The 19,063-nt window shown below is 40.0% G+C and overlaps 2 protein-coding genes and 1 pseudogene across 2 annotated transcripts; 1 reads left to right on the top strand and 2 right to left on the bottom strand.

Annotated features, from left to right (window-relative positions):
- Positions 1–1,134: 1,134 nt before the first annotated feature.
- On the bottom strand, positions 1,135–14,229 carry LOC140935692 (E3 ubiquitin-protein ligase RMND5A-like). Its single transcript, XM_073385264.1, has 8 exons — positions 14,068–14,229; positions 13,650–13,795; positions 7,173–7,307; positions 6,219–6,319; positions 5,336–5,496; positions 3,913–4,181; positions 2,998–3,152; positions 1,135–2,215 (listed from the first exon to the last, which is right to left on the bottom strand). Exons 1-8 carry the CDS (start codon positions 14,201–14,203, stop codon positions 2,149–2,151), a joined length of 1,170 nt encoding a protein of 389 aa, XP_073241365.1. The 5' UTR covers positions 14,204–14,229; the 3' UTR covers positions 1,135–2,148.
- A 50-nt stretch (positions 14,230–14,279) lies between these two features.
- On the top strand, positions 14,280–16,938 carry LOC140935693 (replication termination factor 2-like). The gene has a single exon (XM_073385265.1). It carries the CDS (start codon positions 14,376–14,378, stop codon positions 15,312–15,314), a length of 939 nt encoding a protein of 312 aa, XP_073241366.1. The 5' UTR covers positions 14,280–14,375; the 3' UTR covers positions 15,315–16,938.
- A 154-nt stretch (positions 16,939–17,092) lies between these two features.
- On the bottom strand, positions 17,093–18,522 carry LOC140934144 (proline-rich transmembrane protein 4-like; annotated as a pseudogene).
- Between the last annotated feature and the right edge of the window lie 541 nt (positions 18,523–19,063).

Below are 19,063 nucleotides of genomic sequence, written 5' to 3'. Positions count from 1 at the left end.
TTTCTATTTTTTTATTTTACCCTTCACTCCTGGAAACGACCCCTTGAACTTTCTTATTCCAAACTTATACGAGATATGAAAAATTTTCGAAAAAGTTGTAAAAACGAGTAAATGCTTAAACATCGAGTAACATCATCGCTACTCGCTCCAATGAAACTTTGCGTGCCAGGGACATCGGATCGCCTCGCAAATTTTCACGCAAGCCAGATAATGGGGAAACTTTGGGCTATTTATAGAAAGTTATGAATAATATTGCGGTTCAAATCTTTCAGCGAATAAAGACAATTATTTTAAGGACAGGATGACAACAAATGCGGGTTTGTTTTTGTAATTAGCGTTCACAGGAACAAAAACATCAGTCGAAGTTAATCAAAGAAAGACATCAACATCGCCTAGAGTTATCGAGTCTTCAATTCATGTCAGCTGGGGGGACACTACAAGAAATATCTTAGTGATAAAAAGTACTGAGGAGGAGAAAAACAAATCTCTATAGTCCCGGCGTCTGTTGGACCAATTTCAACGAGAATGTCTGGTCCAGTTGACTCCCGTAAAATCAGTTACTTTGATGAATAAATCAAGGATTTTGATGATTTACGATTTCCAATTAAACATTGTTGTTTTTATGCTTTTAGAAGAGAGGATACATGTATGCTATCTTGGCTTGAATCTTATCTTGTAAATCTACCCTCAGAGCAGTGGTTTCTCGTCAGACCCTTGGAGGCTGAGAGACCACTGCTCTTTTATTAAAAGGAAACGAGCAAAACTTGTTGTAGTTCGTGGGTAGTGTGTGTAAGACGCGGGTGTAGGTAAAAATACAAAGAACTGATGCGTTTTCATTGATTTTTTCAAAACTTCCTTTAATACAAGGGTCTTCAGTGAATTCTGTTTTTCGTGACAACCAAACTTAGGTAGATGTATTTAATAGTTTCAAATTAAAATTTGTGTCCAAATGAATGTGACGGTGAGATATGTATTTATTTTAAAATGATTAAACAACAATCCTTATATCTTAATACAAATTCGGTCCAAAGTTCAAAGAGTTTCGTAGGAATTTAGTATAAGGTACGTAACACATACATAGGAGGCGAAACTAGTTTCGTAAGCAACCCATAAGTTACCAACAAAACTCGAGTATCTGAAACGAGTTTCTAAATTTTAATTTTTTTCACCGGGAACTGTGTCGTGTACATGAGTATACGAAAATCACGACGTATTAAATACATGTTTACACTACAAATTTATGTACATTTTTGATAATCGCCCTAGCTGAGATTTAAGTCCAGACCAGGCTTGATGAAAAGATGCTTTACTTACTTATTTTTTAGACAATCTTTTCTCGTCTCAGAATGTATCTGGAGGAGCAACCTTTGACATAGTACTGGATAGTAAGGTGCAGGGGCGGATCTAGGGGGAGGGTGCAGGGGGTGGGCACCCCCCCCCCCCTGTGATGACCTGCGGTTTTCTAATACAACATCTATTCTGCCAAAAAAAACCTATGTGGTTTATTGGTGTTAAAGGAGAGCAAGAGACGAGTGCACCCCCTCCTAAAAAAAATCCTGGATCCGCCCCTGAGGTGTCCGGCAGGGCTGTCGTTAAGATTTCAAGTTGCCGGGTATATACAATTAGTAGCCGGGAAATTGAACAGCTAGGAATTTCTTTTGTTTCCTACGGAGCCGGGGGTCGTGCTCATAGTAGCCGTGGGGAAATCCCCGGCCCCCGATCCTTAGTGACAGCCCTGCCGGCTGCCGGTGGAGTGTATGGCATACTTCTGAAACCCTTACTTTAATTCAAACCAATTTATGTGACTTTCAGACCTGCACAATTGTTTTCAAGCGAGCGAATGATAAACAAACGTGCCCCATTCCAGACCCGAGTTCCAGAGAGTACAAAACCTTACCCTTCGCTATCGACATCCAGAACAAAGGGCTCAAAAACCACACTTTTTGGCGCCGAACAAACTTATATAGCTTATACAAAAGAGTACCCTACGGGCCTTCCATTAACTAGGCCCTATAAAGCAGCCACTGTCCCAGCTCCTACAGAGCCGTTGTCTCGTTAGACGACCCAGAGAAGGCGTGTGTAGCCAGCAGGAGAATGCCAACGTCCTCGGAGCAGGGAGCATGTCCTGGGATTTGGGTGAGGCTTTCGTTAGTAGAAATTTATCTGACGGGCATCACTTGGAGTCATTTCCAGAGGACAATATGGACACTTGACTCTAATAAAGGAAAAGAAGCGTAATGGTTACTAATGATACCAGTTGATATGCAAGTGAACTGAGTGAAAAACTGAAAGTTTACCCAAATTGCTTTACGCATCAAATAGGCAGTTTAAACAACCACGAAGTCGACGTAAAAAATGTCTTAGGAGCAAAACAACAGCTCTGCACGTACACCGAGTCAAGTCAAGTCAACTTTATTTAGGCAGGTTAGCCCTATCAGCTATTGGCTGGTATCAAAAGGAGCCCTGCATAAATTATGACTACAAACCAAAGGATATCATGAAGCCACAAAATATAATACATTACTGCCCAATCGAAACCAGACACGTCAATTAAGACAACCATTTACAACCCAAATTATCATTCGATTCAAATTGTTCTTCCTTTTCATTGGCCGAAAGCCCACCACGTGACCTGCAAAAACTGCCCACAAATAATGGTCTGCTCATGCGCAACGCCATCCAACTGAGTTTGGTTTAAGAGTTTGGCTGCAAATAAAATTCTGTTCATGCGTAAACGAAACGAAACCACGCTTTTCTCCTCTTACGTGAAAAATGGCAGAACGCTTCGGTTCCCGAAGATATCCATTAAAATCGAATCATAAAACAATTATTTAACTCAGTTATCGCAATATATCGTGATTTGTCAGTGTCTCACAGATCAATTATTTGCATCAGCCTTCGCCTTCGGCAAATAATTGATCAGCTCGCGACTGACAAATCATTATATTTTGCTCAACCTCGTCCAATAATTGTTCATTGTTTGTATTATAAGCGTACTTGTTTCCATTAGTGAGTTTAGTGAGAGCATCTCTAGAGATAACATGTCCACATGACAGTCGCACTGGAGGATTACTATCTGTACATTGCTGTCTTAGAATTGGACATGCAAAGCGTGAATGATAGCGATACCGAGGACCAAGATCAACTTCAACCTGAAAATACAAATTCAACTAAATTAATTAATCGATTAAGTGCCGGGGCGCATATTTCATTTTCCCTGTTATAGGTGTGGCGCTTATTTCAACCACGGATAAAAACACTGAGGGGAATATAGAGAGAATTAAGTGAGGCGCGTACTAGGTATGTACAATTTAATATAAAATATGTACACCTCGAACTGTTATATGAACCCGATTTCAAGAGTTTCCCTACATTAAAACTTTAGAACTCTTGAGTTGGTCGTATATCAAGCACCCTAAAAAAGGTGGGGTGTTAATTTGTAAATACCCAAATTAGCGCCGCGGCGCATATTAAATTACTTTTGGTAAAGGAACGGCGGTTATTCGAGAGCAGCGCTTATTCAAGTACAGGCATTTAATTGATTATATTTTATGGTAGTCAAGTCAACTTTATGTATACCCATGGATAATCCTTCAGGAGTTACAACACAGGGTTCCCTGGATATGATTTTTATGCAAAATCTAAGATTTCCTAGTTTCCCAAGAGCAAATGAACCAGCAGGGTGTCACCAGGCGATGCTAGAGAACAGCCTTGATAATGATTGCCTGACACATTTCTGTAAAAGAGAGATCTGGTGGTGACTGATGTTAAAACACTACTTTCTTACCAGTTTGAAGTATAGAGCTTGTACAGTTGTAGTTACATATACATGCAAATTGGAAATAACAAAATCGACAAAAATACAAAAAACTAGCCACTACACAACCAAACATTTGATGACAAGCTGCTTACCGGGAGTTCATCCTTGGATGTCCAAACACCTGCAACCTGTTGCTGTTGCATAACTTGTCTGAGCTGAAGAAGTGATGGCAGTGCCACACAGCCAGCTGTAACACACACCTGCAGTGGACTCTCCAGTGACAAACCTAACAATGCACAGGCATCCTTTGCAAATATATCACAGATGTCTAGCCAATGAACTGGGTCGAGTAGTGAGGCATAGGGTGAATTTTCCAGACCTGTCCGGCTGTACAGGAGGCAAGCCATCAACTGTTGTACTTCTGTTGAATGAGTAAAGAGAGCAGCTTGCAACTGAGTAAACATGTAATTTACACCTTACTATTTTGAAAACATTCTGGTCAGCTGTGCTCTAAAAAAATATCGAAAGGTAGCTCAATGCCCGCGACCCATGTTAAACAAGGTGCCCAACATAATTATGATGATGATAGTTGTCCAAGAGTAGAAGTAAAGGTCCAGGGGCCACTGGGTGCCACTAGAGCACAGCCGTGTAAGCCATGTGAGCCTTTAATCTAACCTGGTCCCAGAGGTTTTTCATGATTTTTCTCAGCGTGAGAGGGAACAAGCCTCGAAGTGGCAAGGAAGAGAGAAAACTTTTTTCTCTTCCTCACTGCTTTGTGAATTACTTTCACCCCTTTGCAGATCGTTCCCTTTCACACAGAGAAAAATCAGTGGAGAAAAATCACTAAAAACCTCTGAGACCAGGATCGATAAAAAGAGGCAGTAGCCAGGATAGGCCTCTGTGCCCTAGAAGCAGGGTGGGAGGTGTCTTTGTTTTGTTACAAACCTTCCTGTTTTCCTTCGTTAGCATGAAAATAGTAACATTTGCATGCACGTTTTGTAATAAAACAAGGTAACTTTCAGCCTTGCAAATATTCAGAGGGTAAGGCACTGAGCACACAAATGCAAAATGACCTATTCCACTTCAGCCCCAAATTTCCAGGGCACCAAAAAATTTGAGTCAGTGGATAAATGAAGATAAATATGGTACAGGGTCTTTTTAGAAGCTGGGACACGATTATCACCACCAGCATACTCTAAGCAGTTTCTGCCATCAAGAATTCTCAGTTTTTGCTACGTGATAAGAATTTTTGTTGGTTGTTCAATTTTCAAGCATTTTGCACACAACTAGGAAAAAACAGTCAGAATTACAGGCACATAGGGTGAAAAGAATCACAGTGACCCCATCTTTTTATTGCACTTTTTGAATGTCCTATACATTGCTGACATTTGTGCTGAGTTTGAAAGAAATCTGTATAGAACATCCTTTTCAAGGGAATTACCTTAAAACAATGATTTTGTACATTTGCATGACAAGCTTCTTTTTCAAAGTACTTGTGTGACTATTTTGTGGAGTAAACGTTTGAGCCAATTACTGTTTTTTAAAACTGTAAAGTAACCATACAGTTTATCCCACCTTTTGTATGATCAGAAGCAAATCTTGCAAAGTGTTTTGAGTATTGAAGTGCTTCTCTATGATGTCCTTCTCTTAGGAGATCCAGAAACTTCAATTTATGAAGTCTGAATTCTAATGAGCTTCCTCTGACTTTGAGTTCCTTGTGCCTGGACTGAGCCCACCTAAGGAAGAAAACAAAGAGATCAAAAACCAAATGATGCAAAAGGTGAAAATACATTATTTTTGAGAATTATAACTCAGGAAAGACTGCAGTTACTCTTTTCAGAAACCTCTAATGATGATACAAGTTCCAAAAAATGATACGGTACTTTGATTAACTTGCAGTTAAGCTAATGACACATATGAATAATTGGTACTCTTCTTAACCTACGTGCAAATGGATGCATCAACAGTGTTGGGGGTTGTTTTGTTCATGTTGGCAATGGTGCACAAATGGATGAAACAACTCCCAACAATGTTGGCCCATCACGCTTGTTGCTGTATCATGCGAAGTTATTGCATTACTATCTCCAAGGAGACCACATGTAATGCGCGTGCATGGCCCCAACATTGTTGGAAGAGCTGTGCAAATGGATCCAACATTGTTACGCTACACTTCAGCGATCACAGAACAAAAGAAAGGTTGGGATTTGTTTCCGCAAAAGGTTGACTGGTTTCAAACTTTGCACAACAACTCATAACAACACGCAACAACATGCAACAGGGTGTGCAAACAGACGCAAAATGTAGCATCCAACAAGGTTGGGAGATGTTGGCCAACAATGTTGTGTTTGTTTGCACGGGGCTTTATTGAATTGCTGGATCCAAGTTGTGGTACCTATGTTACTCTGATTAACTTGCAGTAAAGATAGTGGCACATATCGATTATTGGTATTTGTCTTACTGAAGTGCTGGATCCAAGTTGCGGTCCCTACAGGCCTCTAGGATTCTATTTAGTTCAGTAAAAGGTTCTTTTCTGGAATCATCTAACTGCAGATTAGCTTCCTAAAAACAAAAAAAGAAAGAACAATGTTTGATTACAGTATTTATTAGGCTATAAGCTGATCTTGGCTATAAGCCGAGACCCTAAACTTTCAACTTGTAGAATCAGCAAAACCAACAACAAAAGATAAACCCAAAACACCTGGCTGTAAGCTGAAACCTATTCATTACAAGACTTTGAACGACCGTAAAACAAAACATTTTCGAAAAAAATGTGACCTTCTCTAGGAAAATGTACAATTGTTGTTTGGGCTTTTTGCTTCTATGGATCTTTCCTCATGTCTTCATTGCATTATGCTTGAAATGATCACATAAATTGTCTTTCAATCAAAACAAACCACATCAGTTCGTGTTGCGTTTGTCTGTGCTTAGTAAACAGGTAAATGTTTGGAAGCACATGTTTGACCAAACATGGCGGATTGTTTACACATTTCATGACATCTTTCATCTGTTTTACACGTTCCCTCGTTGTAAAAGGCTTACCAATGTGAGGTTTTAGATGTGAGACCTGTTTTTGACAGCTATTTGGACAATTTGGGACTGAATTTCTGTGCTTAGCTAACTCAACATTCAGATTAATTATGTTAATGATTTGATCTTTTGCTGCTGTTTACTTGGCTTATAAGTGAATACATCTCCATTTAGTGAGAGTTTAGTGGAGTTTCAATGCACTGAAAAAAAAATTGTTTTCAAGCCAAGACCCCCTATGGTGCTCAAATTTCACTGAACTTTAGCTTTAATTTGTGTAAAAATCGCTCGGCTTATAATGAAATAAATAAGGAAATCACATGTGATGACTCAGCAGGTTCTTTTGGGTACTTTCACCTTGGACACAAGGCAGTAAAGGTTAAGTTACCATTATCAACTGTTCCGCAATATCTAATCTCCCTTGCCGTAGCAGGTGTTCACATATAACTTCATTCAGTAGTGATGCATTGTCACCATCAAATACACCTGGCTGGCTGCATGTTGTGTTGTCAACTACAAAATTCTGTGGAAAATACAAATCAAAGAATGTGGATGTTACCTTCTTGAAACTGGCGATAACTTTTTTGGGTATTCTGTGTTAAGAGTGAGTCCGTGGGTGCACCAGGCAGGTGTGCTACGTGCTATCTCTCCGATTTCGATGAAACTTGGCCAGTTTAAAGGGTCTACCCCAAAACTCAAAATGACAAACTGGTTCATAGTTTGGATCTTTATGGTGGGAGATAGCCCACCCAACTGGTTTAATTAGATTTTTTACCAATAAAAGTGCATTAATAACAGGCAAAAGTAGGAAGCTCTCAGGACAACTGTTTTTAACCTTTGACTATGAGGGTTTGTATATATGTTGATGCATCTTTGACAAATGTAAGGATGTAAGTTTCAGTCAATTTGACTGACAGCTTGTCAATCAACGGCCTTGAATATTGGACCACCTTTTTAGCCATTCAAATATTTGCTGATTTTGAGATCAAATATCTCTCCTTGCCAGAAAGCTATGAAAATAATTTTGCTATTTCTGGGCTCTGCCTTTTTTGGGCGTCAGATGCCAGTTGAAAACTGCACCTAAAACAAGCTTATTTCCACTTCACCTGTCCTATAAAAGGGCCGCTGAAGTTACTAAACCGACACTTTCCAGCCCGTTACACAAGAATGATAATTGAGGAGCTTAATGCACGCCTAAAACGCTCTAGATTTTAAGACAAAATTAAAGATGCCACACTGATTAGTAATGCACGTCACCAAAATATCGAAGGCAAAATCGTAATGTTTGTGACCTTGTTTTGATTTTCTCGCAAAATCAAAGATTACTCTTCTTACGAGTTCAACTATACAGAAGTCCTTCATTCAAGTGTTTATGGTCTTTACTGTGACAAAACCAAGCTGTTTTTAATTTCCTGGGCAGAACTTTCAAGGCCACATGGTGAGTGGTTGTTGACAAGCTTTGAATCACCCCAGTATATGCCAGACATAAAGCAACATCAACTTGCTTATCTAAAAACAACATTCAACGATGAGAAATTCTTCCTTCTAGCAATAAAGAAATTACGCCCTTAAAAAGGTCATTAAGTTTAGGCTACAACTTAAAAAAAGAATAGCGTTAGTTTTACTTACCGCCGTTGATCTAAGCACTATTATGTATGCTCCGTGACCAGCCAATATTTGTTTAGAATCCACTTCTTTGCCTCCAAAAGGCTATCAGAATGTCCTGCTTATCCCTATTAATAACTATATTTATCTCCTCCTAAGTTCATTTTTTGTTCAAATGCAGGTGGTTCAAGGATCTCTGTTACTCTCAATCACGATTATTTACTACCAAGTATTACGTGACAAAAAGAAAGAGCCTGCAATGTTTTGATCAGCGAATTTCCCGCGCCTTCCCCGGCAATTTACATAAATCTAAACAATTTTAGGTTGTCTAAACTGGAAGAGAAAATGAATAAAAATAAACAAAACAAAACAGAACTAAAAAATAGGTATTTACATTTTTGTTTTCGTCTCCCTAGGGCCAAAACTGAGAAACACTAGCCTGTATACAGACCCCTTCTCCCCTCACTGAAACACCCGACCTTTTTTCACTAGATATTCCTTGTTTACTTCCTGTTTAAATAAAAGCCATGACATCTATTGTTGATTATTTGTTAAAAAAGCGTTTATTGTCATTACAATGATAAAAACAATATGTAGCATGAAAGGAGATATCCTAAATAAAATGCACGGTCTACTAAAACAACTATCTATAGCCAACTGATAAAAATACTGTCTACTAAAACTACTCTAAAAAGCATACTAAAACTAGTTTTAAAATGTCCGCATTCCTCATATTAAAACTAAAATCATCTAAAAAGTCAGCATTCTTCTGAAAAAGGGTTCTGGACCCTCGTACACGTGTGTGGACGGATCTTAAAATTTCAAAAGATATGTGTGTTTTAAGCCAAGATATGGCATTGGCATACAACTTGCCGTTTATTTCGGGAAAGTTTGTCCGCTAGGTTGCTCAGAAAAAGTTTGCATTCTCCCCCATTCCTCCATTCCTGCCAAAATCCAGGGGGATAAAAGATCCCATTTCCACGTCAATAACTCTTTGTTGGTACTTCCTTTTCTTCTCATTCTCATGCTCCACGAAGATCAATTCTGTGGATTTGTTCTGGTTACACGTTGAGTTCACATGCGTAAAACATACATCGAAAAATGCTGTCTCTCCTCGTGACCAGAAACTTCCGCCTTTATGTCCAGTCCAGCCTCAGGACGGACTTGTGATGGTGCATCTTAGGTTGAATACCTCATTGTCGATTGGTAGAAGGTGGGGTTCTACCTCGACATCCTTGCAGATTTTGCTGAGCAGAGATGTGAGAAGGTTCTGGATGCCACCATGTCTTTGTGCACCAAAACCCGTCTTCTTACACGAAAGAGCGTGGCTGACTGTGAATCAATCTCCACACGCGCAATGGCTCGGCAAGTCCGCTAGTTGCAGATTGTAATGCAAGCGTAGAGAGTCCCTAAATTGTTGCCTATTCAATGTCAGGTCCTGCTCTTTAAGGGTTACGGCGTTGAGCCATGAGTTTGCATCATTGTCTCTGGCCTGCATTGTTGATCTTAGCAAGTCTAGCTGCTACATGTGGTGCTATTATTAACTTTGAGGCAGCGTATTGCTGTGAGACTTCAGCTTTCACGTCTGGTATACCCAGACCCCCCTTGTGCTGGCAGAAGGACAAATAGTTCTCGCAACTCAGCAGGGAGGGACTCCGTCTGGTGAAAAAGAACTGGAAGGAAAATATCATTGATCGCTTCCTCAATTGGTTCTACATAGTCTTCAAAAGAGTCAATTGTACGCATAAAATATGGAAATTTCGATTTGTAGCCCTTTGTGAAGGAGACGTGGGTGGCATGGGTATGACTCTTTACGACCTCCACCAGCAACTCAATGTTTTCCCTCCAACCCTGGGCTTTTCCACTACATCACTGGTCTTTGTATTCCTGTGATCCAGTGACTGTTTCGAGGTGTCGTTGACCTTCCGTTGTTATAATTGTGACCTCCTCTCCAAACACCAACTCGGCCTCGTCTGCTAGATCTTGTGTCTGTACTACCCGGGCTTTACTATTAGCCAACTTTTGGAGCCATTGATTAGGTAGCCAAATTTCTTTCCCTCTTGACTAAAAAGCTTATACCAGTTGTATGACAGTTCCATTAGGCTGCCTCCTGCCGAGTCACCAACCAGTTCTACTTGCTTTACTTCAGGTATACGCGCTTTTAGGCTCGGAATCAAGATGGATGTGTTGATCGCATACCACGGCATGGCTAGAGGGTCACTCTGTGTTGTCCCTTCGTGGGATAAGATCTCTACTCCTCCACAGGTGAACAATCTTAAGGGACCTCCGTACGTGTGGATGATATACATGGAAATTTCCGGGTAAGTTATTTGGATTTTGCTAGCGTCAACCAACAGGATTTCATCGGTACCATCTTCATCAAAAATCTGGGCCATGGCATGTATGGCGACCTCGGCACCCGCACTGTAGCCAACGCAAATTTGCAGGGGGCCGGCTGCCAGCATGATCTCCTCCTTTAAGGCCCTGTTTACAAGGGGGGAGGGTAACCCTGGTGCTAGGGTACCGTAGCAAGAGGACTACTCTAGCACTCGCTCCTTTCTTCTTTTTTACAAGACGTGTTTACAAGGCAGGTAGGGTTACCCTAGCAAGCAGGTTACCCTATCTGCCTATCTGATAACTTGCCTACCCTGGACAACTTTCCTCCGTTGACCCGAGTGATAAGGTAACCCTACCTGTGAACTGAGGTTAAAGATAGGGAGGGGCCAGGGTGAAGGAAAGAAGGCAGAAAACCCTGAGTTCAGCTTTCGTATGGCTGTATATTTTTCTGTATGAACTACAAAACAAGCCCTGAAAAACAGCCTGCATTTTTAGTATGATAATGAAAAGGAGTAACAAAAACGTATTGTAGCTAGATTACAGAAGCTAAACCCCTGAGTGGAAAATGAACATGTGAATACGCGAAGCATGTTTTGACAACTACTTATCTTTTCTTGGCTATATTATTTCAGCTTAAAATAAATGTTATATTTTATCGCATGGCTTCCCTGGTTTCCAGAAAAAGCATCCACTAGTTCCCCATAGTTTTTACTTTAACTTAAACTTAAGGAAGGCAAATTTCTTGTAAACCAGAGCTAACTTTACCCTGCTTCCTAGGGTAACCCTCTCTTCTTGTAAACAGGCCCTAAGAAGGTGGATATGGTCTTATTCGTCTCAAAACCTCTCCAACTCCTACTGGTCTAATTCCTGGGTTCTTATCCAGTGGAATGAGCCTGAAGGAAGTGTAGCTTTCCAAGAGAGAAGGGTGCTAACTTCATTTCAGCAGATTTCTGGTCAACGCGGCTATTTCTTTTAGGCTTAGTATTATTATTGTTATTACTTTTTTTTCATCCTCTCCTCCAGTCTACACAACCCAAAATTGTTTAGAATGTATTTAAATTGCCGGGGAAGGCGCCAGAAATTCACTGGTCAAAACACTGCAGGCTCTTTCTTTTTGTCACGTAATACTTGGTGATTGAGAGTGACGGATATCTTCGAACCACTTGCATTTGCACAAAAAATGAACATAGGAGGAGATAAATTAGTTATAGAGATAAGTAGAAAATTCTGAAAGGCTTTGGAAGGCAAAGAAGTGGATTCTAAACAAACATTGTCTGGTCACGCAGCATGCATAATACCGAGGCGTAGATCGACGAATTAGATTGACGGCGGTAAGTAAAATTAACACTATTCTTTTTCTGAGGTTGTAGCCTGAACTAAATGAACTTTTTAAGGGCTTAATTTCTTTATCGCTAGAAGGAAGAATTTCCCATCATTGAATGTTGTTATTAGATGTGCGAGTTGACGTTGCTTTATGACTGGCATATACTGGCGTGATTCAAAGCTTGTCAACAACCACTTGCCATGTGGCCTTGAAAATTCTGCCCAGGAAATTAAAAACAGCTTGGTTTTGTCACAGTAAAGACCATAAACACTTGAATGAAGGACTTCTGTATAGTCTAACTCGTAAGAAGCATAATCTCTGATTTTGCGAGAAAATCAAAATGAGGTCACAAACATTACGATTTTGCCTTCGATATTTTGGTGACATGCATTACTAATCAGTGTGAAATCTTTAATTTTCTCACAAAATCTCGAAGGTTTAAGGATGCATTAAACTCCTCAATTATCATTCTTGTATAACAGGCTGGAAAATGTCAGTTTAGTAACTTCAGCGGCCCTTAATTGCTGAATTATAGGACAGGTGAAGTGGAAATAAACTTGTTTTAAGTGCAGTTTTCAATTGGCATCTGACGCCCAAAAAAGGCAGAGCCCAGAAATGTTTTTTATGTTTAATATAGACTAAAGGGTTGGTAAACAGGGAATAGCAAAATAATTTTGCTATTTTATAATTATTGTCATAGCTTTCTGGCAAGGAGAGATATTTGATCTCAAAATCAGCAAATATTTGAATGGCTAAAAAGATGGTCCAATATTCAAGGCCGGTGATTGACGAGCTGTCAGTCAAATTGACTGAAACTTATATTCTTGCATTCGTTAAAGATGCATCAACATATATACAAACCCTCATAGTCAAAGGTTAAAAACAGTTGTCCTGAGAGCTTCCTACTTTTGCCTGTTATTAATGCACTTTTATTGGTAAAAAATCTAATTAAACCAGTTGGGTGGGCTATCTCCCACCATAAAGATCCAAACTATGAACCAGTTTGTCATTTTGAGTTTTGGGGTAGACCCTTTAAACTGGCCAAGTTTCATCGAAATCGGAGAGATAGCATGTAGCACACCTGCCTGCCTGCCTGGTGTTTACAGGTTAAGTTTGATTTTAGGTTAAACATTTTAAAAATGTTTAACCTAAAATTAAACTTGTCCTGTAAACAAATGGCCATCATAACACCAACATCAGTGCCGGATCCAGACCTTGAGATAAGGAGGGGGCCCAGTCATCCAGACCCTGAGATAAGAGGGGGGGGACCCTGAGATAAGGGGAGGGGGGGGCAGTCTCCAAAATTTTTTTTTGGCCCTTTGGGCCTCAGTTTGGTCTAAAAATGGGAGAGGGGCTGGGCCCCCAGGGCCCCTCCCCTAGGTCCGCCACTGAACATTGGGAGGAGTGGAGGAGAGCATTACACTGTAGGTGTACTTGTGCAAAAATTTGCATTTTCTGAAAGTGTTTTAACAAAGTATTAAGAACGTGATTGCAGTCAAAGTTGCCTTCTGAAAACTGATCAAATTAAGTAATAGTTGGTTTAAATAGTCTCTGCACAATGATTGTTGTTACATGTCACTGACATGATGAGATACTTACTCTGTCTATAGCTTTCCCAATTTTTGAGATCCCTCCATGAAGCTCCTTGTGTTCTGTGGCTACTTTGGCCACTGTGTCTTTCACCTTTCTTGATGACTGGTTGAGAAAATGTAACTGTACTGGGGAAACTTCATCCTCTTTGCCAGCTACAAAGAGAAATAATAATTCAGGGTCCAGAGAGGAAACGTCATAACCAATACCTTTCTTTCGTCATTTTTTTTGGCAGGTTTATGAGTAATTTCCAGTGAAGTTATGTAATTCTGTGCCTATTTTTGTATATATTTTTGTTCTACACCCATGCAAGCACGTCGCCAAATCTATAACTATTTTATAATTAATTTCTTCTCTGATTCAATTCCAAATGAAATTCCAATTTTATAACAAACAGATCGTAGAAAAAACAAAACTTTATTCTTACCTTTAGACAACTCTTCTTGTATACTAGTTATCTGATTAATTAATTCTGTCAAGGAAGAGTCTGTATGTTCTTTAATGTTCGTGTATTTCTTTGCTAATCTGTCCTGTTCTCGCTCGACTGTCAAGCACGCGTCCATCTTTGTTTGACATTCATAGACAAATATCAGCTTTGTAACCGAGCCTTTTCATGTACACCTGCCGGCAATGGTTCATGGACGTACGTCATCGACTACTCGCCGCCATTTTGTGTCTCGAAGTGTTTTCCTCTGTGTTTTGGAACAATTCTCCGCGAAAAAAGACACTTGAACAATGGGGTGTGATGGTGGAACAATTCCCAAACGAGATGAACTTGTTCGGATGAAGAAGAAGCCCGAACAAGTCGACAAAAACTACGAGTTAAACGCAAAGTGGTTCCATTGTGCTTTAAGCCAGGCAGAGTTAAGTACTCCCATCGTTTGTTGTGAGCTGGGCAACTTGTACAACAAAGAAGCCGTGTTGGAATACCTTCTCGACAAATCGTCTGTCACTACTAACATTGCTAGCCACATCAGAAGCCTGAAAGATGTTAAGGAGCTAAAACTGACCACCAATCCTGCCTTTGAACAGAAATCTGTTGAGCATGCTGACAGCTATTTGGATTTTCAAGCATCCCGTTTTATCTGCCCTGTTGTTGGGATCGAAATGAACGGAAGATACAAGTTTTGCTTTCTGTGGAAATGTGGCTGCGTGTTTTCTGAGCGAGCACTGAAAGAAGTTCCATCAACTGTGTGTAACAACTGTGGCAAACCTTTCACAGACCAAGACATTGTAGTAATAAATGGGAGCGAGGAAGAATTGGGTAAAATGAGGGCAAAGATGGAGGAAAGGCGCCAGAAAAGCAAGTTGGAGAAGAAAGCTAAGAAGACAAAGATTTCTGAAACTGTAACCTCCAGAAATGGGGAATCATCGTCTAGCAGTTCCAGTGGTGAAAGTCCTAAGGATGGCCCAGAAAAACCAGTGAAGCGAGCCAAGACGGAGCACACGTCCTCTACAAGTGGAGCTGCTGCAAGTGATGTGAAGGTTTCAGGGGCAAAATTGAATGGAGCGAGTTCATTAAAGGGGAAGATTCCTGAACTGTCAAAACACAAGAGTGTGGCTGAAGACCCCAAGGCAAGCAAAGTTTTCAAGTCACTTTTCTCTTCCAGCCACAAGGACAGGCCAAAACATCTGCAGTCAAACTGGGTGACCTACCACTCATACCACATCTAAGCAAATATTTGAATGTAAAAGAAAACTAAGGCAAAAAATTAATGTATGTTACCAAATTTACAATGAACCCTCCCCGCAGCAATATAAGATAGAAACTGTTGTTGGAACTGGTAGTAATAAACCTTTTGACAGATTTTTTCAACTTTTGACATGGACAAGTTGGGGAAAATCCATCGACACCACTGAAAAGAGTGCCTTTAACCCTTTAGGTCCCAAGAGCGTCCAACATCAATTTCCTCCTAACAACATCAGCAGATCAACAAGAGTAAAGGTTATGAGAATTACTAAATTGATGACCAAAGGGAGAATACTTTGATCTTAAACCAAATTATCTCAACTACTCTTAACAGAAATGTATGGAGATCGGTCAGGAGAATTTGTATTTAGATCTTGGGGCTTAAAGGGTTAAAATTAGTAAAATTGCCTAGTTTGAAAGTGATTTGTTAAACCTAATGAAGAGATAGCTCCTCAAAGTCGCAAAAGTTTACAGATGGCTGTATGGTGGGGGGGGGGGGGGGAACAAACTTGCCCCCCACCCACCATACAAACGTCTGTCAATTTTCACAACTTTTCGGAGCTACATCTCCATTCGCTTAAGACGTAACACTTTCAAATTTGACAATTTTGCTAATTTTAAGGCGCTCTTTTCAGTGGTGGTGATGAATTTTCCTTAACTGATCCATATAAAAAGTTGAAAAAACTGTGAAAAGGTCAAGGAAGATGACACTAAGACAAGACAGCAAGAGGCAGGACTAACCCAAGGGGTGCTTAACTAAAGTTAGAACAGGCCACTGCACAGTCATTTTGAAATTACTGTTTTTTTTTTTTCAGAGTTTTTCACTAATGCCCTGCACGTTAGAGGAATAGACTGATCAATAAAAGGTCAAAGCATTTCCCTTAGATGATCATTTCATTGATTCTCATAACTGATTCCCAAAATTCTGTATTGATATCGTAAGGAGAAATTTGATGTTGCCAGTTGGTCACTCTTGGTTGTTTTAAGTAAGGCATAAAAGGGTTAAAGACACCAGCTGTTATTATGCCTTTCATTGTGGATCCTCTCAGTTTCCAATGTTATACTACTACATGAGAAATTTCTGCGATTTGATTGGCTTAGAGCGGTGGTATTTCAGCTTAATTTGAAATACCTACATGTGAAAATTACAAACCTTTTGCGGGTAGTAGTGTAAACAAATAATAGCACGATTTGTACGTGATATTTGGGATAAATACCACTCGTGATATTTCAAAATTGTCTCAAATTTCATTCGCGTAACGACTCGTGAAATTAAGTATAACAGTTTTGAAATATCACTTGTGGTATTTATGCCAAATATCACTACAAATCATGCTATTACCTATACTAATAACACGTTTGTAAAGCCTGTATAAAGTTTTTATTGCTTCATCCTCTGCCATTCTCCACCTCTCATAGGTAGGGACAAAATATATTTTCTTAAGTATGTGCTTGGGCAGTTGTGGGCACTTAATTTTCCTTTAACAAAATGAAGCTTTTATTTAGTGAATAACACACCTAAAGAACTCTACAATCACATGTAGTCTGTTGGCATTGTTCGAAAAAGTTGCCTATTCTTCTCATTAAAATATCTCTCATGAGTCGAAACGCCGAATTTTCTATGACGATCTTTTATCTGGCTTTGTATGTAGTTTGCAACTTTGATGATCTCTCCTCATTCCGCACGAATTCTGCTAAAAGATGCCTTAGTATTTTGCCAGGAGAAATCGCTTATTCTGCTCAAAATTCTGAAATCGATATAATCCATGCTAAATATGAGTCACAAAAAGTGACCCGGTTGATACAAGAGCAGGGGACAGGCCATATGGAGGTAAAATTACCGGTGGTGCACACCATATTGTTCAACATTAAGGTTATTTCTGTTGTCTAGAGGAACACACGGTAAAGCTACTCTAACAGCGGGTGTTCGCAATAGGGTTACCATTGAATGGTACTACATTTATCCTATTTACACGAGATCGAAAACAGTTTTTCAAATGTTAAAGGTGTTGACCCCTGTCCGCCGATTGTAAAACGCTGTAGGCTATGGTGCACCCCATGGCTAGCTCCACAAGACGGAAGCTTGTCTGAAATGCCAACCAAGGCCAAGGTTTTGGGTTAACAACTTTTGAATACATGCCGTAAACACCAAAGAGGGAATATACTTGTAGACTACAACAGGCCACTCCTAGTGCGCTGGTTGCTAATGTAATTTTCGCCACTTTACTTGTTCTACAGCAAACGTGTGTGTTATTTGGTTTTGGAGCCTCCTTTCTAATCTCTCCCTGTTGAATCGCTAAAAGCTGTCTCTGAATTTTTCTTGCTCGGCTGACGACTTTAGAACCACTATACATGAAGGAGATCGGGTTGAGGAATCCCCAGACGATAAAGAACGATTGACAGACAATTAAAAGTTCGGTCAAGTTGCCCTCGAAAGCAACGGTCGTGTCAGATACAATAACCACAAGAAAATGAAGGCCTATTATGCTGACGACAACTTTAAAGTTTTGAATTTTTGGAGGAACGAGTTGAACCTTGGCAACTTCGAGAAAAGCCAAATGAATCAAACAGAAAGATGAGGTTAAACAAGGAAAGGTGATCCCAAAGAGTGGTCTTGCTATCCAAACTGGACAGTTGGCTATGTTCATCTTTGATTCATATGGATCAATCAACAAGCACAACGCACGGGACATCCCGAATAACACCTGCAGTGAGTTGATAGCATCGAAAAAACTCTGCGAGCGAAGGCTTTCTTCTTACTTGCCAGCACTATGGCTGCGACAGAGCTAATGGAAAGGAACGCGAATGCAACGCCCAGACCATAACAGTGAAACTCCCATGCGACTCCCCATTCTAGTTTCGCTGTTTTCCAATCTGGTCCTGGGTCGGGAACAGCGGTTTTAGGAACTGAAGTGCTCGATAACTCGCTCGACAGTTTAACTGATGATTTATTTGTGTTGCTCATCGATCCTTGCTCTCTAAATCCCTTTCTCAGATTAATCACAGCAATATCAATATACTAAATGTTCTGGCTTCGAACTCTTTGACTCTGACACAGCCTCTAATATTTGCCCATGCCGACTTTGATCAGTGGAGTTCAATAGCATCAACAAATAGAACTTCCATTAGTTGAGGGTATTGATTAATGGCAATAGTCTTTCAGTCTCATTGACAATTATTCCTCGAGCCCAAATGAGCTCTGAGTCAATAGCCCATGAGGCCGAAGGCCGAATGGGCTGTTGAATCAGAGACCATTAGGGCGGGAGGAATAATTGTTTTTGTAAAATCCAACAAGTTGGTAAAAAAATATCGACAATAAAAAAAATTTAGCTCGATAAAGCTCGAATTTAACCCTTTTTTGCCGCCAAAAAGCCCGCCCCTTTCGCTACTAGTGGACTATAACATATAGCCTAGTAGTAGCTCTACCAATCAGAACGCAGCATTGATAATAGACCACTAGTTGGATTTTACTGATTTGCAATACATTTCTGTTATTGAATTTAATTTAATATCCAAGGAAAGTAAGGTAAAGTAGTTCTATAGGGCTCCCGATAGCAAACAGGACATCATCTGCATGTTATAGATCACTGAAATCACTTTATCATGTTACAAAATTTCGGACTGAGCACGAATATCGGCTCCATGCTCGATATTGTTATGTAATGTGAGTGACTAAACACCAAAGAAACAAATAAAGAAATAAAATACCGCTTGTTGAAAGAAAAAGCGTCAA

The sequence above is a fragment of the Porites lutea genome, chromosome 4 (genome assembly GCF_958299795.1).
Source record: "Porites lutea chromosome 4, jaPorLute2.1, whole genome shotgun sequence".
Classification (NCBI taxonomy): domain Eukaryota; kingdom Metazoa; phylum Cnidaria; class Anthozoa; order Scleractinia; family Poritidae; genus Porites; species Porites lutea.
Note: the sequence above shows the minus strand (reverse complement) of the source record. Positions and strands in the feature narration are given on the sequence as shown.